The following is a 22,708-nucleotide window of genomic DNA, read 5'->3' as shown; positions in this document are numbered from 1 at the left end:
CAGGCTCTGAGCAGTCAACACAGGGCCTGATGTGGGGCTCAAACTCATGAAGCTTGAGATCATGACCAGAGCTGAAGTCAAGACACTTAACCAGCTGAGCCACCCGAGTGCCCCTCATTTTTCCCCTTATTCCCCCTCCCCCTTTTTTTAATGTTTATTTATGAGAGAGAGAGAGTGCAGCAGGGGAAGGGGGAGAGAGAAAGAGAGAGAGACAGAATCTGAAGAAGCAGGCTCTAGGCTCTGATCTGTCAGCACAGGGCCTGATGCAGGGCTCGAACTCATGAACTGTGAGATCATGACCGGAGCCAAAGTCAGATGGTTAACCGACTGAGCCACCCAGGCGCCCCATTTTCCTGCTTTTTTAAATGTAACAAATACTTCTCCATGTTGCTGTTGATACACACATCACATGCACTGGACTTAAAGTCATGAGGCCTGTGTTTATGTCCTATTTCTGGTCTTTGACCACGTATCCTCCGGCAAGTTATTTAGCTTCACAGATTTCTAGTTACCTCGTTAGTAAGTTGAGCAGATGGTATTCAGTTCATAACATGTTTACAAGAGCCATAAAGTAACATGTGGAATGCATTTTAAATTACAAAGTGTTATTTAAATGTTCAAGTTACTATTATCTATGTAATTTAGACAGCTCTGCAGTTGTTGGAGGTTTAGGTTGAAATTTAAAAAATTTTAAAGTTGTACATTGAATATCATGCATAATTTGTGTTTATTTCAATAATCTATTTAAGATACTCCTAGAAGTAAGATTATTCTGAGTTAGAAAATAAGACCAGTTTTATGAATCTGGTCTGTGGTTCTTGTCATAAATTCTTCAAAATGGTTGTGTAGTTCAGTGGCATTTGATACCATTTTTCTCCCACTCCTGGGTTTTATCCTTGAAAAACTTATTCTTGGTTACTTTTTCATAGAGATAGGGTAGTACTTCATTCTTGCTTAATATGCTTGTCTTTTTTTACCATTCGGTTTAAGAACAATTTGTTTTGTTTTTTTTTTTTTTAAAGATTTTTTAACGTTTATTAATTTTTGAGACAGAGAGAGACAGAGCATGAACGGGGGAGGGGCAGAGAGAGAGGGAGACACAGAATCGGAAGCAGGCTCCAGGCTCTGAGCCATCAGCCCAGAGCCCGACGCGGGGCTCGAACTCACGGACGGTGAGATCGTGACCTGAGCTGAAGTCGGGTGCTCAACCGACTGAGCCACCCAGGCGCCCCAAGAACAATTTGTTTTTTAACAGCAAGTGGAGGATATCAGTGGAAGAAACTTCAGTCTCCTTAAATGGAAGCAGAAGGATGGACTACTTTATTTTATATATGAAAAATAACTTTTATTTTTTTTATTTTTTTAAATTTTTTTAACGTTTTTTATTTATTTTTGAGACAGAGAGAGACAGAACGTGAACGGGGGAGGGGCAGAGAGAGAGGGAGACACAGAATCGGAAGCAGGCTCCAGGCTCCGAGCCATCAGCCCAGAGCCCGACGCAGGGCTCAAACTCACGGACCGCGAGATCGTGACCTGAGCTGAAGTCGGACGCTCAACGGACTGAGCCACCCAGGCGCCCCGAAAAATAACTTTTAAAAATAAGCCAGTTTTTAAATACTCTGACCTGTACATTTTATTACTTTGTTGAAATCGAGGTATCAGTTACTTCTCAGGAGCTTCTAACATTGGGAATCAGCTTTATAAGAAATTTGCTTTACAGGGCTGGATTCACTCACTGGAAATGTTCAGAACTCACTTCTTGATGAGGAGAAAGTACACTCTGGCTCAGAACGTGGCTCTCATCAAGGAAAGAAATCTGGGACCAGTAGCAAAGTTTCTGTTAAAGACTTTGAGCAGACTCTTGACACTGATAGCGTTTTAGAGGATCTTTCTGGGCATTCTGTGAGGTAAAGTAATACGTATTTTATCCTGTAATTCATATTTAATTAAAGTTACAATATCTTTGATGTTCAGAGAATCCATTCAATAAATTGCTGTATTTTCTGAATAGCCTTTGTGGTTTGGTTCATAGTTTGAGTCTTTATATTTTAATATATGGTCATCTCTCACCTAAACTATTATAGCCTCTCTTGGGAGTATTCTTTCTCTAGCACAATCCACCTTTCTATTCCAAATGCCATTGCCACAGTTGTTATGTTGACTCATCCTTTGACCAAGCAATTGCCCTCCTTAGGGTACTCTGCGAGCTCACAGCTACTCTGCAGATGAACTCCCAAGAACTTAACTTTACTTGAAGTGTTTCACTAGGCTGTCACGAACTATCTCATTCCCTTGGTCCATACATTCTTCTCATCTGTGTTCTTCCACTCTTTTAACACAACTACTTAGCATCCTTTTGTCTCATTGTTTATTTCTTCCTCAAACTTTTCTCTCCTGCTCAACTTACTTGATAACTCAAGCAGATTTTGAAATCTCACTCTTCTATTGATTACAGGGCTTACATACTCTTTTTTTCTTCTTTTTAATATTCTATAGTATATATTTAACGTGTTGCTTACAAATGACCTTCAGTTATTTCTTCATGTACAGTTTCTATTCCTTTGCCCACATGACTTTTCTTTTTTTTTTTTTTTTTTTTTTTTTTTTCGAGAGAAAGAGTGGATACGTGGACATGTGTGAGCAGGGGAGGGCAGAGGGAGAGGGAATCTTTTTTTTTTTTTACTCTTAAAAAAAATTTTCTTTTTAACGTTTCTTAAGAGACAGAGAGAACAGAGTATGAGCAGGGGAGGAGCAGAGAGGGGGGGGGACACAGAATCCGAAGCAGGCTCCAGGCTCTGAGCTATCAGCACAGAACCCCACGTGGGGCTCGAGCCCACAAACCGCGAGATCATGACCTGAGCCGAAGTCGGATGCTTAACTGACTGAGCCACCCAGGCCCCCCAAGAATGTGGAATCTTAAACAGACTCCACACTCAGCGTGGAGCCTGGCACTGGGCTCAATCTCACAACTCTGAGATCATGACCTGGGCTGAAATTAAGAATCCACACTCAACCAACTGAGCCACCCAGGTGCCCCTGTTCACATGGCTTTTTATCTATTGCACTGATTTTGTCCTTCTGGAAATTTAAACTAACTGTATGCTTTTTCTAGTACAGTAGTGCAGTGTCACATACAGATAATCATTTTTAATGCTTTCATGCTACATATCTTATATTGTTAATACCATCATTGCTGTATTTAAAATAGAATTTTAATTTCTTTTTCATTGATTTTGGAATTCAGAAAACTACCTTTCTTTAGAGATATTCTGATGATTTATTTACCAAAATCTGTAAAGTTAAACATTTCTGAAACAGAATCCATAGCCAAATAAGTTTGATAAATGGTCCATACTATAGACTAGAACTGTTCTCCCCATGGAGATTCACAGTGGATAAAATGATTTGAAGCTTTGATGAAGAGTCCAGATTTTTAAAAAATGTTTATTTATTTTTGAGAGAGATAATGGGAGCAGGAGAGGTGCAGAGAGAGAGGGGGACAGAGGATCTGAAGTGGGCTCTGTGCTGACAGCAGAGAGCCTTATGCGTGGCTCTAACTCAGGAACCGTGAGATCATGACCTGAGCCAAAGTCAGACGCTCAACCAACTGAGTCACCCAGGCACCCCAGAAGTGTCAGATTTTTAAAAAATTATTTCACCCATTTTTTTCTTAGCTTATTTGGCTTAGTCACTCTCTGTCCCCAAGCTCTTTAGCTTTCTGTTCTTTTTATTTTTGGGGAAACTTGTTAGTATCACTGGAAGCATAGTTTTGGAAATACTAGTCTAGGTAAATCTTCTGGGCAGAGCAATAAAAATTCAGCTGATAAAACTGTAAGGTGAGGTTCAGGCAGAGTACTTGGTTTTGATATTGTGTTGTAACTCTTTCTTGGAAATCTATTAGACAGAAGTAATAAAATTCTTTTTATGTTCCATAAATGAAGTTGTCAGACTACTAGAAATAGTATTTCTATAAACCATGAATAGTAAGTTAAAGGTCACGGTAAACAAGGAAGTGCCTCTTAAGACTACTTTAATTCAAATATTTATATGCTGGGTGTAGGAGAAATGTCTACCTTTGAAAACTATCTCCTGGTTTTATTAAAGCTAAAAGTAAACTTGTTTTACTGTGTTAGGAATATGTTAACTGGGCTAACATGCTTTATGGAGTACCTTAAGTAATTTATTCAATAAATAAATGTTTAGTGCTTGACAACATCTTCTTGTTATGAGAAATAGTAACTTTAATATGAGCCAAATTTCTCAGAGAGGGACTAGACCTGTGCCTTCTGTTGAAATAAATACCTTAAGAGTTATTCCAGTCAGACTGCTTCTGAGGGATTACTTCATATTAGAAAGTTCAGGAAAGAACTGTAGCATTAAAAGGCAGATGGAAACAAATGAATATATATAAAGTACTTAAATATGGTTAATATGAAAGTAACTTTTTGCTGTGGCTCTGGGTTAAGACAGATAACAAAAGAGAAGTTTTGTCATTTGATTTTTAATACAAAATTATACTTTATTCTCTTTCAGAGATATTTTAAGACATTTTTTATAAGATAGGCTTGACTGTACCTTTTATAAATAGCTATAATTTTATTGCTGTACAAGGTCTAAGTATATTAGAAGGTTTTGCCTCCACTATAATAAGTGATTTATTATATATGTACATTGTAGAGGAAAGAGTTAAGTGCCAATTTAATTGAGACTCCTTTTCTATTTTATTATTTTGGGCAGGGTTTGTGCCTTGCTCATTCACCACTGCAGATCTGGCAGTTAGAGACCTAGTCCTAGTCATTCACTCAACATGGCGACTGTGTTCAATGATTGAAAGCCTGAATCACACACAGCCTTTAAAAGCTAGCGTTTAGATACAGAATGTAATGCATGCTGTTCTTATGAAATGTTTAGCTGGTTCTTGAAGTAGTTTTCCTTTCTCTAACATCTTTATAAAACAAAACTTCTAGTGTCTCATCAGACAAGGGAAGATCTCAGAAAACTCCAACTTCTCCCCTATCTCCAAGTTCCCAGAAATTGTTGCAGTTTGACCTTCCAGGAACTTCATTGGAAAGATCTAAATCTTCGGTAATAATGCCTCCATCTGTGACAGGATTTAAGCCTAATGCACCTTTTACTGACATGAACCCTCCTGCCAGCAGAACGCCCTCAGAGATGGCCTCGGCACCAGGCAAGTAGATCCATGTAGTTGTAATTTCAAGTACTATTTTTTTCCCTTAAAATCCTTTTTCTTTCAGCCGAACTGTAGGGAAATGTTATCTCAAGTGAATGTGATTACTTTTTGAAGTATTAAAAACTATGCAGGAAAAGAAGTACAGATTCAGCAGTGGTGATTTTCCCCGTTTTGTCAGCATTAGTCAAACACACCTGAAAAATGTACATTGTACTATTAATAAGTCACTGTCTTTTCCCACAATGGAAAACAAACTCTTTTGGCTCTTAATTAATTAATTAATTTAATTTTAGAGTGAGAAAGAGAGAGCGTGAGGCAGGGAGAGGCGCAGAGAGTGAGAGAGAGAATCCTAAGTAGCCTCCATGCTCCGTGTGGAGCCCCACCTGGGGCTCGATCCCACGACTCTGAGATCACAACCCGAGCTGAAATCAAGAGTCTGCAGCTCAACTGACCCAGCCACCCAGGCGCCCGCGTTTTGGGTCATAAGACAAGAAATGAATATCAGAAATCTGAGATGTTGCTTCACGTGAGCTTTTTTACATTTGACAGTTATTATGCCTTCCAGGTTCTAAGCGCTTTTCTCCTGCTGGCCTCCAGCATCGAATGGCGGCAGAACTCAGTTACTTGAGTGCCATTGAGGAGTCCGTGCGCCAGCTCTCAGATGTGGAGAGAGTTAGGGGCATATCGCTGGCTCAGCAGGAGAGCGTGTCTCTGGCTCAGATCATAAAGGTATTTGTGGAGTTTTCTTCTTTAGCTTTCTGGGTTTTTTCTTTTTCTATTTAAAATCGTTTCAATGATGAGGTAGACGACAAAAACAGTAACAACAGCAACACACAAAACTTTATCCTGCCAAGTAGAAAAAAATAGCGTGACATACAGCACCTATAAATAACTGTGGGAAAACTATCACACAGAGTACTAAAAAGAAAATGAAACATCTGACATTTGGCAGCAAAACAGTAATTCAGTCATTCTCTCTCAAATCCTTTATTTTCCTTGTTCTCTGCTTTTTAAAATGACTGTGAACATCAGCTAATCGGACAGGTCTCAGTATTGTCTTTTTCACTGACAAGTCAGAGATGACCTTTTATTTCTGTTTTTGCTTTTAATGTTTTATTTGTACCAGAAAGAAAAGTTTCTGAGATCCAGGTATTTGGTAAAGCCAGGATAATGTGCACTTTTCCTTAGCGAATAAACATCTAATAAAGGTCTACGTAGTGTTCCTACATAAAAGTTCTGTTGGTTATCTTTTAAAAAAAAAACAAAAACAATAAAACTTAGTATTTACAATATACTAAAATATACAGATTTTAAGTGTTCCATAGTTCGATTGGTTTTGATCAGTATAACCACCACCTTAATCAAAATATAGAATACTTCTGTCACTTCAGAAAGTTCACCCATGGTCCTTTTTAGTTAATCCTCTCTCCTAGAGAGTTACTGTTCTGATTCCTAATCACTGTGGTTTTATTTTTGCCTGGTCTAAAACTTCATATAAATGGAAATATACTTTGTACTCTGTTGTGTTTCGCTTATTTTATGTGGTATAATGTTTTTAAGATTCATCCTTGCAGTATCCATTGTTTTGTTTGTGTTGATTTTTGTCTGAGTAATATTCCATTGATCAGTGTAATATAGTTTGTTTATCCCTCCTCCTGTTGATGTACATTGGTATTATTTCCAGTTTGGGGCTATTATAAATATTCCTGTTATGAATATTTTTTACAACTCTGTATTCAACATATGCTTTCATTTTTCTTGCTTTAATACCCAGGAGCGTAATTGCTTGGGTCAAGTAAAAGTGTATGTTTAACTTCGTATGAAACTGTTATACTGTTTTCCAAAGTAGTTGTAACATCTGACTCTCATGTGAGAGTCCCAGTTGCTCCCTGTCCTTGCTGTCATTTGCTATTCTAGGCATCCTAGTGAGAGTGAAGTAGTGGCCCATTGTGGTTTTAATTTGTGTTTCTTTTATGACTGATAGGTTGATAATCTTTTTGTGTATTTATTGACCATTCCCACATTGTCTTTTGTGAATATTCAGATTTTTTGCCTATTTCATAATAAGGTTGTTGTTGAGTTGTAGGAGTTCTTTATATATTCTAGACACAGGTCCTTTTCAGATATATTTCAAGTACTGTTTCCCTGTCCTTGGCTTGCCTTTTAATTAAAAAAAAAATTCTTTTTTGCCCTTTCATTTTTAAACTATCTTTTGAAGTGCAGAATATTTTAGTTTTAATGAAATCTAGTTTTTAATTTTTTTCTTTTATGGTAGTCCCTTTTGATTTCTAAGAAATCTTTGCCTATCCTAAGATATTAAGGTACTGTAACAAAAATATTCTTTTATGTTTTTCCAAAAAGTGTTATAGTTTTGGCTTTTATATTTAAGTGTGTGAACCATCTCAAGTTAATTATGGGGTGTGAAGAAGGGACCAAAGTTTATCTTTTCCTCCATGTAGATTTTCAGTTGTTTCATCACTATTTTCTTAAAAAGACTTAAATTACCTAGGCACCTTTATCAACAATTAAGTAGTCACTTATGTGTCAATCTGTTTCTGGACTCTGTCCTTTTCCATTGATCTGTTTGTCTATCCTTAACTCCAGCACCATACTGTTTTAACATGTCTTTAGAGTGAGTCATGAAATCAGAGTGTAATTACTTCAACTTTGTTCTTTCTCAAGGTGGTTTTGGCCATTTTAGGTTTTTTTTTTTACATTTCTACATAACTTTTAGAATCACTTTATCAGTTTATACAAAAAAAAAAAAAAAGAAAAGGAAAAAAAATGCGTGGTATAATTTTGATTTGAATGGCATTGAATCTATAGATGATTTCCAAGAAAATCTAGAAATCTCAATTAAGTGTAATGCCCAAGTTATGAAATCTTATTTAAAAAAATTATTAAAAAAAAAGAATCAGATCAATTTGGGGGTAGACTTTATAGTTGTTTTTTTGTGTGTGCTATATAACATTAAAAAATTTGTTTAATTTAATTTTATTTTTTAAATTTACATCCAAATTAGTTAGCATATAGTGCAACAATGATTTCAGGAGTAGATGCCTTAGTGCCCCTTACCCATTTAGCCTGTCCCCCCTCCCACACCTCCTCCAGTAACCCTCTGTTTGTTCCCCATATTTAAGAGCCTCTTGTTTTGTCCCCCTCCCTGTTTTTATATGATTTTTGCTTCCCTTCCCTTATGTTCATCTGTTTTGTCTCTTAAAGTCCTCTTATGAGTGAAGTCATATGATACTTGTCTTGCCCTAATTTCACTTAGCATAATACCCTCCAGTTCCATCCACGTAGTTGCAAATGGCAAGATTCCATTCTTTTTGATTGCTGAGTAATACTCCTGTGTGTGTGTGTGTGTGTGTGTGTGTGTGTGTGTGTGTGTATGTGTGTGTGTATGTGTATGTGTGTGTGTGTGTATACCAATACCACATCTTCTTTATCCATTCATCTGTTGATGGACATTTGGGCTCTTTCCATACTTGGGCTATTGTTGATAGTGCTGCTATAAACATGGGGGTGCACGTGTCCTTTCGAAACAGCACACCTGTATCCCTTGGATAAATACCTAGTAGTGCAATTGCTGGGCCATAGGGTAGTTCTATTTTTAGTTTTCTGAGGAACCTCTATACTGTTTTCCAGAGTGGCTGCACCAGCTTACATTCTCAAGACTTTATATCTTAACAGTGGCATTTTCTAATTCATGAATGTGATATCTGTGTCTACTTAGGTTTTAAAAATATTTCAGCAATGTAATTTTCAGTGTAAAGATCTTACACATTTAAAAAATGTTTTTAAAAGTTTATTTTACTTATTTTGAGAGAGAGAGAGAGAGAACATAGGAGGGGCAGAGAGAGGAGAGAGGGAGAATCCCAAGCAGGCTCTGCACCATCAGCACAGAGCCTGATGTGGGGCTCAGACTCACGAACTGCGAAATCATGACTTGAGCCAAAATCAAGAGTTGGTCACTTATCCTACTGGGCCACCCAGGTGCCCCAAGATCTTACACATTTTTAAATTTCTTCCCAAATATTTTATGTCTTTTGGTGCTGTTGTAAATAGTTTTTTTTTCCCGATTTTATTTTGTAGTTGTTCCTTCCCAAATATCTAAAGAGTGTTCTTTGTGTGGAATTGTCCCATACTTTGCAAGAAGTTCAGCATTCCAGCACCTCTCCCAACAAATGACAGTAGTACTGTCCAGTCATGACAGCAAAAATTTCCCAGACATTTCCAAGTGTTCCCTTCAGGAGAAGGGGGAGGGACTTATAATAACTATGGTGGTTATGTCACTGGAATGGAGAAATGACCCCAGAGCCATGCTTACCTAGGAATCCAAAAAAGCACTGAGTTTTTCTACCATTTTATGAATATAATTATAATTCTGGGCTTTCGTATTTGTGCAGGGCATTGATTAACTTTATATACAACCTCACCACCTTTAGAAAACCTACATTTAGCACTATTCCAGAACCAATGAAAAAAATATAAATTTATAGGTAGCATTGTATGGAATAATGGAAACAAAGGGTCCTGGTGAGAAGGAGACCTTCTTTGGGGCAACATTTTTATGAAACTGCTCCTTCACAGCCAAAATAAAGGAATCATAAAATTCTGAGATGTGAGGTGTTATCTTTATGTTTACACATAGGACATTTTAATCTCTTCTAAAGAGTTAGGTACTGGGGCGCCTGGGTGGCTTGGTCGGTTAAGCGTCCGACTTCGGCTCAGGTCATGATCTCACGGTCTGTGAGTTCAAGCCCCGCGTCGGGCTCTGTGCTGACCACTCAGAGCCTGGAGCCTGTTTCAGATTCTGTGTCTCCCTCTCTCTCTGCCCCTCCCCTGTTCATGCTTTGTCTCTCTCTGTCTCAAAAATAAATAAACGTTTAAAAAAAAAAAAAAAAAAAGAGGTACTATCGATTTTGCTTTGAATCCAGCTTTTTAGTATGAGTTCTTAGTCCTGTGTGCCTTGGAAATTTTTTATATTACTACATTATTTGACACATAGTAGGTGGTCATTAAGTCTTTGATAAATGATTTGTGTCCATCCTATTTGCTGTCTTTCCTTTAAGCTCTCATTGGTTGCTTCAAAAAATTTGTGTTAGGAAAATAGCATTACGTGTTATATAGTCATTGTGTTAAAATAGTTTAGCGTCTTAGAATTAATAGTTGATCATTTTTTTATTTTGAAGGCGCAGCAGCAACGCCATGAAAGAGACTTGGCCCTTTTGAAATTGAAGGCTGAACAAGAGGCTCTGGAGTGTCAGAGACAATTAGAAGAAACCCGAAACAAAGCAGCTCAGGTACTTATTTTTGCAACAGGTACCGGTTATTTGTACCTAAATTTGTATCTTTGAAATGGTGTTAGTATTCTTTTAATTATATAGGAGTATAAAAGAAAAGATGTAAATAATAGTGCTTTCATACGTTATGCCATATGGGGTAATTTCCTGTCATTTGATTCCTGTGAAATAAATTAGTCAGGATTTATCCCCAATTTAGAGAAGCGGCAACTGAGGTACATAGCAGTTACTTGTTTTAAAAACAATCTTTTTTAACATTTATTTATTTTTGAGACAGAGAGAGACAGGGCATGAACGGGGGAGGGTCAGAGAGAGGGAGACACAGAATCTGAAACAGGCTCCAGGCTCCGAGCTGTCAGCACAGAGCCCGACGCGGGGCTCGAACTCACGGACCGAGAGATCATGACCTGAGCCGACGTCGGCCACTTAACCGACTGAGCCACCCAGGTGCCCTGCAGTTACTTGTTTAAAGAAACCTCAACTCATGAACACTGGAGTTAAAAATTAAACTCCAGCAGTGATTTTAAGACTCTAGATTTTAAGACAAGAAACCCAGATAATAGTCTAATGTTTTATTTTACAAGGCATTTGATCCATGAAACAATTTTACAAATTAAAGCTAATTTGGGGTAGGGAGAGACTGTGACATAACATAACATAAGCTCTCTTTTTGCTCCTTTTTATTTTCAGGTCCATGCAGAATCATTACAGCAGGTGGTCAAGTCACAGCGGGAAGTCACCGAAGTCCTGCAGGAAGCAACTTGTAAAATAGCTGCTCAGCAAACAGAGACTGCTCGCCTCACCACAGATGCAGCTCGCCAAATCTGTGAAGTAAGAGCCATTGAGAGCCCTTTTCTTTTTAGTCATGCTGAGTAAATTTGGTCGTCACCGTAATGGGTTTCTAACATCTAGCAAATACATACTTTCTTTTTTTCAAAGATTTATTTTATTTATTTATTTAAATTATTTTTTTTAATGTTTACTTTTGAGAGAGAGAGAGAGAGAGACAGAGTGCAAGCAGGGGAGGGGCAGAGAGAGAGAGAGGGAGACACAGAATCCGAAGCTTCAGGCTCCAGGCTCCGAGCTGTCAGCACAAAGCCTGACGTGGGGCTCGAACTCATGAACCACAAGATCATGACCTGAGCCGAAGTCAGATGCTCAACCGACTGAGCCACCAAGGTGCCCCGCAAATACATACTTTTAATCAGTGACTTTCAGTGGGAGCCATACACTATTGAATTAAGAGGCACCATTTGGGGCGCCTGGGTGGCGCAGTCGGTTAAGCGTCCGACTTCAGCCAGGTCACGATCTCGCGGTCCGTGAGTTCGAGCCCCGCATCAGGCTCTGGGCTGATGGCTCGGAGCCTGGAGCCTGTTTCCGATTCTGTGTCTCCCTCTCTCTCTGCCCCTCCCCCATTCATGCTCTGTCTCTCTCTGTCCCAAAAATAAAAATAAAAAACGTTGAAAAAAAATTAAAAAAAAAAAAAAAAAGAGGCACCATTTATTGTAGTATATTATACATGTGAGTGATACAGACGCTGGAAAAAGAGATGGAGAAACTCTAAATGTCTGTCCTAGAGTAAGCTTTTAAAAAATATATTGACTTTATGAGGCATGGGTGGCTCATTTGGTTAAGTGTCTGACTCTTGATTTCAGTTGAGGTCACAATCTCATGGGGGTGAGATGGAGCCCTGCGTCAGGCTCCGTGCTGGACGTGGGGCTGCTTAAGATCCTCTCTCTCTCCCTCTTCCTTTGCCTGTCCCCTGCTCTCTCTTTCTCTCTCAAATACATACATACATATAAAAATAAAATCTTTCAAATATATATACTGATTTTATGATGTATAATTTACTAATAATAAAATATATCCATTATAAGTATACTGTTTGATGAGTTTTGATACATATGTAAGATACATTTGTCAAATAGATGTAGCTACCATATCTATATATATATCTGTGTCTTTTTTATCTATCTATCCATCCCTATAAACGCCACCGTAATCAAGAAATAGATTACAGCTGACTCTTAGGGCGCCGGGTTGACCCAGTGGGTTAGGCGTCTGACTCTCAATTTTGGCTCAGGTCATGATCTTATGGGTGGGATGAAGTCCTGTGTCAGGCTCTGCACTGTTGCGGAGCCTGCTTGGGATTCTCTCTCTCTCTCTCTCTCTCTCTCTCTCTCTCTCTTTCTCCTCCTCCTCCTCTCTCTCTCTCTCTCTCTCAATAAATAGATAAACTTTAAAAAAGAAAGAATACAGTTGACTCTTGAAAAACATGCATTTGAACTGTAAAGGTCAACTGCAAATTTTTTTGACAAATACCTTACGGTACTATAAATGTAATTTTTCTTCCTTAGGATTTTCTTCATAACATTTTCTTTCCTCTAGCTTACTTTATTGTAAGAATTATACATATATACCCAATTATACATATATACACTGTAGTATATAATATATATAATGTCCCAAATATGTGTGAATCAACTTTATGTTAGTGGTAAGGCTTCTAGTCAACAGTAGACTATTAGTTCAATTCTGGGGAAGTCAAAAGTTATGCATGGATTTTTGGCTGCATGTGGATGTTACTAAAAAGCCACAAACCTGTGTTGGGTACAGTGGGATTGTGCAAAGAAGTTTGAATTATTTTAAGAAAATTTTAGACAACACTAACAAAGATTTCAAAAACGCTTCAAGTTGTCAAGGCAGTGACTGAATAAATACCAGATGAGTAATACATGGAGCCTTCGCAGAAGTGCCTAATAATAGGGAAAACACTTGACATTGTAGGTCAGAAAACAGATAGGAAGTAGTAATTGAATTGATTCTTGAAGGAAGATTTAATTTTTGGTTTACTATGGCCTATTATATGACTTGAAGATTTTGTCTTAATTCATAGTGCTGTAACTGGATGAACCCTTAGAAATCATGTGCTCCATCCAACTCTTTGTTTTTATAAGGAAGCTATTGACACTAAAAGAGTCTAAATGACTTGCCCACGGCACTTTACCTATTATGGCAGAATTAACTTGCTCTCAATCCAGTGACCTTTCTTTTTTTTTTTTTTTTTAATTTTTTTTTTAATGTTTATTTATTTTTGAAGGAGAGACAGAGACAGAGTGTGAGCGGGGGAGGGGCAGAGAGAGAGAGACAAGGAATCCGAAGCAGGCTCCAGGCTCTGAGCTGTCAGCACAGAGTCTGACGCGGGGCTCAAACTCACAAACTGTGAGATCATGACCTGAGCCGAAGTCGGATGCTCAACCGACTGAGCCACCCAGGCGCCCCTCAATCCAGTGACCTTTCAAAGACACTATGCTCCTTCTCAGTTTCTGTGATGTTACCATTTTTTAATGTCTGCTTTTGCCTTGTGTGTGTTCTTATTTAGATGGCAGAGTTGACTCGGACTCATATCTCAGATGCCATTACTGCTTCAGGAGCTCCCCTAGCAACGCTGTATGACCACCAGCGGCAGCATGCTCCCGACTTCGTGAAACAGCTGAGGACCAGAGCTGAAGCAGATAGGTTAATATTCAGTCATTCGGCAAATGTGCAATGAGTGTCTACTATGTCCCAGGCACTGTTGTGCGTACTGGGAATATAGTTACAGGCATACAGTTTGGGGGGGAGATAGATATTGTAATCAAATATTCACTTAAGTGAAGTCACACTTACAAACAGGTTAAGTGTTACAAGAGAAAAGAACATATGTCCCTGAGATATGTGACAAAGGAATTTGAATAGCTTGGGGATGCAGGGACATCAGAGAAGATTTTCCTGAGGAAGTGAAGTTATGGGGAGATCTAGTGGGTGAAAAGGAGTGAGTGATGTAAAGGAGAAAGAATAGGCAGGTCAGTACACGCAAAGGTAGGAAGAGAAAATGAGGGAAGACTAATGTGACTGGAGGCAGAGAGCAAAGGGGAGAATGGTAGGAGATAGTGCAGGGACCGGAGTATGGTAGGGCATCGCAGACCCAGAGGATTTTGGAGTTTATTCTAGGAGCAATGAAAAGTCATTTGAGAATTTTTAGGCAGCCTGGGTGATGTGATCATGCTTGTGTAGTTTTTTTTTTTCACATCACATTTTGACCGTCTCTGATTCATCAATTTTAAGGCTATTTATATTTATTGATACCTGGGGTGAAAGCAGAAGATACTATTTTCTATGAGTGAATGCCTTTCTCAGATACTTTGTAATAGCTGTTTCAGAATTTCTGTTTATTCAAGATTTTATCTCGTATTGATGTTAAATGGTTTTTAAAGCCCTTCTCTTATTTACAGGCTTCAAATATTTAATCAGGTTTTTTTGTCTTTGTAGGAAAAGTCCATCTGTTTCACTCTCCCAGAGTAAAGAAGGGACCCTTGACTCAAAGCATCAGAAGTATTCCCCTTCATATGATAGTTATTCTGAGTCATCAAGATATAAGAATCATGATCGAAGGTAAAAACAGTATGATTTAGTAAAATCTGATAAATGGCTTAGACATTGCTTTTTCTTTTTTACTTTTAATCTCATTTCTTTATATGAAATAGTTTTTTCCCCTTCAAAGTTAGGACTTCCCCATTTGATTAGCTGATTTATAAAATAGTTGCTCTTTGTAGTAATGTAACTACCATTCCTTGGGAGCCTGCATTGTACAAGCACTATGTAAGTTTGTTTTTCCTACGTTTAATTTTAACCACTTCCAAAACAGATACTGCCCTCATTTTATAGTAGGGAACAGAGGCTCATGGAGCTGTTAGAAACTCACCCAAGGTCACATAGATAGTGGCACACCAAGGAATTGAACCTTGGTTTATCTGGCTCCAAGGTCTATATTTATTGTCCATTGCTTTGCTAACATCCATATTTCTTGACATTACTGCATCTGCTAATTTTTATCATCATAAAAGAAGATCGAATACTTAGTCATTGGTTCTTGTGTGGTATTAATATCTGTAGTTTTCAATTCTGTCCTTGGGTTAGAAGATTTTCAAAGCCACTTTTCTAGCATTCCTCCAGGTAGGATACCCACATTGTCAAAGTAAAACCTCAGTTAAAAAAATTAAGTCATGAGGGGTGCGTGGGTAGCTCAGTTGGTTAAGCGTCCTACTTCGGCTCAGGTCATGTTCTCACAGTTTGTGGGTTCTAGCCCCACATCGGGCTCTGTGCTGACAGCTCAGAGCCTGAAGCCTGCTTCAGATTCTGTGTATCCCTCTCTCTCTGACCCTCCCCTGCTTGTGCTCTCTGTCTCTCAAAAGTAAATAATACCAAAAAATAAAGTCATGAGACTAAAAAGCATTATTGTTGGGTATTAAGTATCTGCTATATCTCTGGAGCTGTATGATTTTCATTTAAGCTTCACTGATACTTTGTTCATTTAGGCTGTCCACTGTCCACTGGGTTACTACAGGGGATTCCTGATAGGTTTCCCTGTTCTCTTACCTTTCCCCAGTCTCTGTACAACCACATGGTAACTAGGTGATTTTTCTAAAATTTGCAGTCAATTTGCTTTTTTTTTTTCAAGTTTATTCATTTTTGAGAGAGAGAGACAGAGACAGAGCGTGAGCAGGAGAGGAGCAGAGAGAGAGGGAGACACAGAATCTGAAGCAGGCTCCAGGCTCTGTGCTGTCAGCATAGTCCCCGATGCGGGGGTCAAACTCATGAACTGAAAGATTATGACCTGAGCTGAAGTCTGACGCTTAACCAGCTGAGCCATTCAGGTGCCCCGGCAGTCAATTTGCTATTCACCTGTTTGAAACCTTCGGTATTTCTTTAGAGCCACTTAGTAGAGCATGAAAGTTCCTTTATTATTGCGGCTTTGGTCCATGCCAGCCCTGTCTCTTGGCATTTTCCCCTTTTTCATATTCCACTAATTGTAACTACTCTATTCTAATTCTCTACAAGAACCATGCTCTCTCTGTCTTTTGTACCATTACATATGATGTACCTGTTTTCTAGACCTTCTCTCCTCTATTTCATTGAGTTTACTTTTACTGCCCCTCCAAGAATCAGTCTGCTCTAGATAATGCCTTCTATGTGTTCTCCCATAGCACTCCAAATGTAACTGTTACAGCCTCTGCTGCCTTCTATATCCCATTCCTTTATTTGTCAGTTACGGACTAGACTAGAAGTTCTTTGAGGCCTTCATTTTCTTCACCCCCAGAAGAAGCCCTGTATCCATTAGCAATCACTTCTCCTCCTCCTCCTCCTCCTCCTCCTCCTCCTCCTCCTCCTCCTTCTTTTTAAATAAAATTTATTGTCAAGTTGGCTAACATACAGTGTGCTCTTGGTTTTGGGGGTAGATTCCTGTGATTCATTACTTAAATACAACACCCAGTGCTCATCCCAACAAGTGCCCTCCTCAATGCCCATGACCCATTTTCCCCTCTCCCCCCATCTCCCCTCCCCATTAACCCTCTGTTTGTTCTCTGTATTTAAGGGTCTCTTATGGTTTGCCTCCCTCCCTCTCTGTTCGTAACTAATTTTTTCCCCTTCCTTTCCCTCATGGTCTTCTGTTAAGTTTCTCAAGTTCCACATAGAGTGAAAACATATGATATCTGTTTTTCTCTGACTGACTTATTTCATTTAGCATAATACCCTCCAATTCCATCCACGTTGCTGCAAATGGCAGGATTTCATTCTTTCTCATTGCCAAGTAGTATTCCATTGTATATATAAACACATACTTTTTAAAAAATTTTTTAATGTTTATTCATTTTTGAGAGACAGAGAGAGATAGAGCGTGAGTGGGGGAGGGGCAGAGAGATGGAGACACAGAATCCAAAGCAGGCTTTGAGCTCTGAGCTCTGAGCTCCGAGCTGTCAGCACAGAGCCTGACTTGGGGCTCGAACCCACTAACCATGAGATCATGACCTGAGCCAAAGTCAGACACTTCACCAACTGAGCCACCCATGTGCCCGTCTTTTTTATCATAGCCATCCAAATGAGGACTGCTATCCCTAGAACTTAGCAAAATGCCTAGCACACAGAAGGCAGGCAATCTACTGCATGTTTATTCAGTGAGTGATTACTGGTACATACTGCTGAATGGAATAACTGAGGTTAATCCCATATCCTTCTGACTTTAAAGCACTTGCTGGCTCCTGCATTATATCTTTTACCTTATAGCTATATTATAGGATTTATACTTTCAAAAACATTATTAAACTGGACATATAATTGCACAATATTCTGATAAATACTATTTTAGAAACCTACACAAAAAAACCCAGTATAAATACAGATACAGAGGTGACCAAATCTTCCTTGGGAGTGGGAGAAGGTATCCACAAGCACTTTGCAGAAATGATACTTGAACTGAGTCTTAAATTAGCAGTTTATTAGGCAGACAGGGAAGGAAGGGCATTTCAGAAGAGGAGAGAACTCATGCAGAGGCTCTCAAAACACGGCTTGTGATTGGCTATGTCTCTCCATGTATATTTAAATGAATGAATAAACTTAGGAAAGCAAAGGGGGAGAAAGGAAAACACTGACTTCGAAAACAAGTTTGCTGAGCATTTGGAAATTTAAGGCCGAAAGTCAGGGGAAGGACAAAGCTAGCTGATACAGATTTGAGGCTCAATCTAAATGACCATAGTTAAAATTATAGAGATGCATAATCCCTATCAAAATAACACCAGCATTCTTCACAGAGCTAGAACAAATAATCCTAAAATTTGTATGGAACCAGAAAAGACCCCGAATAGCCAAAGCAATCTTGAAAAAGAAAACCAAAGCAGGAGGCATCACAATCCCAGACTTCAAGCTGTACTACGAAGCTGTAATCATCCAGACAGTATGGTACTGGCACAAGAACAGACACTCAGATCAATGGAACAGAATACAGTACCCAGAAATGGACTCACAAACGTATGGCCAACTAATCTTTGACAAAGCAGGAAAGAATATCCAATGGGATAAAGACAGTCTCTTCAGCAAGTGGTGCTGGGAAATCTGGACAGCGACATGCAGAAGAATGCACCTGGACCACTTTCTTACACCATACACAAAAATAAACTCAAAATGGATGAAAGACCTAAATGTAAGACAGGAAGCTATCAAAATCCTCGAGGAGAAAGCAGGCAAAAACCTCTTTGATCTTGGCCACAGCAGCTTCTTACTCAACACGTCTCTGGAGGCAAGGGAAACAAAAGCAAAATTGAACTATTGGGACCTCATCAAAATAAAAAGCTTCTGCACAGCGAAGGAAACAATCAGCAAAACTAAAAGGCAACTGACAGAATGGGAGAAGATATTTGCAAGTGACATATCAGATAAAGGCTTAGTATCCAAAATCTATAAAGAACTTCTCAAACTCAACACTGAAAAAAAAAATAATCCAGTAAAGAAATGGGCAAAAGACATGAATAGACACTTCTCCAAAGAAGACATCCAGATGGCCAACTGACACATGAAAAAATGCTCCACATCACTCATCATCAGGGAAATACAAATCAAAACCACAATGAGATACCACCTTACCACCTGTCAGAATGGCTAAATTAACAACTCAGGCAACAACATATGTGGGCGAGGATGTGGAGAAAGAGGATCTCTTTTGCATTGTTGGTGGAAATGCAAGCTGGTGCAACCACTCTGGAAAACAGTTTGGACGTTCCTCAAGAAACTAAATAGAACTACCCTACGACCCAGCAATTGCACTACTAGGCGTTTACCCACGGGATATATGTGTGCTGTTTCGAAGGGACACATGCACCCAATGTTTATAGCAGCACTATCAACAATAGCCGAAGTGTGGAAAGAGCCCAAATGTCCATCAATGGATGAATGGCTAAAGAAGATGTGGTATATATACACACTGGAGTATTACTTGGCAATCAGAAAGAATGAAATCTTGCCATTTACAACTACGTGGATGGAACTGGAGGGTATTATGCTAAGTGAAATTAGTCAGAGGAAAACAAAAATCATATGACTTCACTCATATGAGGACTTTAAGAGACAAAACAGATGAACATAAGGGACGGGAAACAAAAATAATATAAAAACAGGGAGGGGGACAAAACAGAAGAGACTCATAAATATGGAGAACAAACAGAGGGTTACTGGAGGGGTTGTGGGAGGGGGGATGGGCTAAATGGGTAAGGGGCGCTAAGGCATCTACTCCTGAAATCATTGTTGCACTATATGCTTACTATTTTGGATGTAATTAAATAAAAAATAAAACAAGCTAAAAGAAGATTATAGAGATAAATAAGATTGCCAAAGAGAGTATGTAGCATAAAACAGAAAGGGACCAAAAACAAAACACTGGGAGTCACCATCATTTTAAGGAAAGCCAGGAAAATTTAAAAGGAAGTGAAAGAAGCAGAAAAACTTGTTCGGAAGAAAGGAAGAAAAGCTGGTGAGAGTAGAATCAGAGAGTGTAACAAAGGAGAGTCTTTTATTTGACATTTAGTTTTGATATAATTTTGAGCTTACAGAAATGTTGCAAGAATAATACAGAGTTAATATCTTTTATCCACATTGCACCGATGTTAACATTTTACTACATTTGCTTTAGCAAGTGGAGGTTATAAAGAAGGAGGTAGAGATCAACATGCAGAAGAATTATCTATTAGATTTGGCAATTGAAGTTTAGGTAGAGGTTACAAGAACAGTTCTAGTAGAGTAGTTGGGATTGAAGCAGGTTGTGATTAATTGTGATGTTGTAGAAAAGTTGAAATAGCCAAGCAGAAGCCCCTTTTCTCAGTAGCTTGATTTTAAAATGAAGGGGGAAGAAAAGTGATAGCCTGAGAATTGTGGTTGCCTCCCATGACTAACAGTCAAACCTTCCTCTCCCCTACTCATCTTTCCTAAAACAGTTTCTTCTCGGACTTTTCTCTATTTAGCATTTTATGTTTTGTGTTACATCTTTCATCATTTCATATCTTGATCATAAGACACACTCCCTTAGTCAAATAAGTTTACTTTGAAGTAATGAACCTTACTTTCTCACCCCCCCTTGTTTTTGGTTTGTTTCCATAATATCTATACACAGAAGTAGCAGTGGTAGCAGCCGTCAAGAAAGTCCCTCAGTTCTGTCTTCTAAGGAAAATGAGAGGAAGCTTCATGGTGAAAAGATGGAGAGTTCTATTGATGAACAGGTTCAGACCGCTGCAGATGATTCTCTACGAAGTGACAGCGCACCCTCTCTTCCTGATGAGAAAGGTAACATTCCTTGCACGTGTGTGTGTAGTTATTTGTTTGGGGAAGCTTCCAGAGCCCTTGGAGATGTTTGTGGCTGAGCTAGTTGATATGCTTAGAACATGATAGCGCGTGTGTGTGTGTGTGTGTGTGAGAATCTGATATTAAATGTATCCAGGTGAAGCGATTTCAAGGTTACATGTTATGTCAGTTACCCTTGCCAGTATTTTATTTTTTCATTTTATTTTATTTTATTTTATTTTATTTTATTTTATTTTAATGTTTATTTATTTTTGAAAGAGAGAGAGAAAGACAGAGTGCAAGCCGGGGAGGGGCAGAGAGAGAGGGAAACACAGAATCCAAAGCAGGTTCCAGGCTCTGAGCTGTCAGCACAGAGCCTGACACAGGCCTCAAACTCACGAACTGTGAGATTATGACCTGAGCCGAAGTACGATGCTTAACCGACTGAGCCACCCAGGCGCCCCCCGCTTGCCAGTATTTTAAACACGATTGTGTGTGCCAATACCATGCTGTCTTGATGATTACAGCTTTGTAGTAGAGAATAAGTCTGGGATTGTGATGCCTCCTCCTTTGGTCTTCTTCAATATTACTTTGGCTATTTGGGGTCTTTTGTGGTTCCATACAAATTTTAGGATTGCTTGCTCTAGCTTTGAGAAGAATGCTGGTGCAATTTTGGTTGGGATTGCATTGAATGTGTAGATAGCTTTGGGTAGTATTGACATTTTAACAATATTTATTCTACCAATCCATGAGTATGGAATATTTTTCCATTTCTTTATATCTTCTTCAAGTTCCTTCATAAGCTTTCTATAGTTTTCAGCATGCAGATCTTTTATATCTTTGGTTAGGTTTATTCCTAGGTATTTTATGATTCTTGGTGCAATTGTGAATGGGATCAATTTCTTTATTTGTCTGTTGCTTCATTATTAGTGTATAAGAATGCAACTGATTTCTGTACATTGATTTTGTATCCTGTGACTTTGCTGAGTTCATGGATCAGTTCTAGTAGACTTTTGGTTAGTCTATCGGATTTTCCATGTATAATATCATGTCATCTGCAAAAAGTGAAAGTTTGACTTCATCTTTGCCAATTTTGATGCCTTTGATTTCCTTATGTTGTCTGATTGCTGATGCTAGAACTTCCAACACTATGTTAAACAACAGCAGTGGAATTTACCCAAGGGATACAGGAGTGCTGGTGCCTAGGGGCACTTGTACCCCAATGTTTATAGCAGCACTCTCAACAATAGCCAAATTATGGAAAGAGCCTAAATGTCCATCAACTGATGAATGGATAAAGAAATTGTGGTTTATATACACAATGGAATACTTCGTGGCAATGAGAAAGAATGAAATCTGGCCTTTTGTAGCAATGTAGATGGAATTGGAGAGTGTTACGCTAAGTGAATAAGTCATACAGAGAAAGATAGATACCATATGTTTTCACTATGTGGAACCTGAGAAATTTAACAGAAGACCATGGGGGAGGGGAAGGAAAAAGAAAGAGTTAGAGAGGGAGGGAGCCAAACCATAAGAGACTCTTACAAACTGAGAACAAACTGAGGGTTGATGGGGGGTGGGAGGGAGGAGAGGGCGGGTGATGGGTATTGAGGAGGGCACCTGTTGAGATGAGCATTGGGTGTTGTATGGAAACCAATTTGACAATAAATTTCATATAAAAAAAGAAAACAAACACTAATGTGTGTCATAATCCTAAGGGGAGGCAAAGTAAATCTAGGACAGCATGCATGTGAATGGAAAATAGATATTAAAAAAAATTTCTTAATATCCTATTATCGATATATAATATAATCATAAAAACAATACATTATTAGAACTTTACATTTTAGATAATATAATAAGGATACAATTTCTTATAGATAATGATAATGTCAGATATAGTAACTAAATTAAAACTCATTAGTTATGTCTTCCTGGATCATAAACAAGAGGTGTATCCCTATCAAATCGTGGGTAGTAAACAACATAATGAAGAAAACAGAATTTGGCAACAGATGACACCTTTAAGGATCTTTTTTTTTTAATGACTGGCTCTCAAGCAGTGTAT

The 22,708-nt window shown here is 38.6% G+C and overlaps 1 protein-coding gene across 2 annotated transcripts in view; it reads left to right on the top strand.

The window, feature by feature from the left end:
• The window catches only part of CEP350 (centrosomal protein 350), a 151,557-nt gene that overhangs the window by 60,893 nt on the left and 67,956 nt on the right, over positions 1-22,708 (top strand). For both annotated transcript variants that reach the window (XM_049634147.1, XM_049634146.1), the window contains exons 15-22: positions 1,721-1,907; positions 4,968-5,188; positions 5,757-5,920; positions 10,387-10,497; positions 11,188-11,328; positions 13,880-14,016; positions 14,809-14,931; positions 20,474-20,643. In XM_049634147.1, coding sequence (XP_049490104.1) covers positions 1,721-1,907; positions 4,968-5,188; positions 5,757-5,920; positions 10,387-10,497; positions 11,188-11,328; positions 13,880-14,016; positions 14,809-14,931; positions 20,474-20,643 — 1,254 coding nt within the window. The remainder of the gene's footprint in view (positions 1-1,720; positions 1,908-4,967; positions 5,189-5,756; positions 5,921-10,386; positions 10,498-11,187; positions 11,329-13,879; positions 14,017-14,808; positions 14,932-20,473; positions 20,644-22,708) is intronic.

The sequence above is a fragment of the Panthera uncia genome, chromosome F1 (genome assembly GCF_023721935.1).
Source record: "Panthera uncia isolate 11264 chromosome F1, Puncia_PCG_1.0, whole genome shotgun sequence".
Lineage (NCBI taxonomy): Eukaryota > Metazoa > Chordata > Mammalia > Carnivora > Felidae > Panthera > Panthera uncia.
Note: the sequence above shows the minus strand (reverse complement) of the source record. Positions and strands in the feature narration are given on the sequence as shown.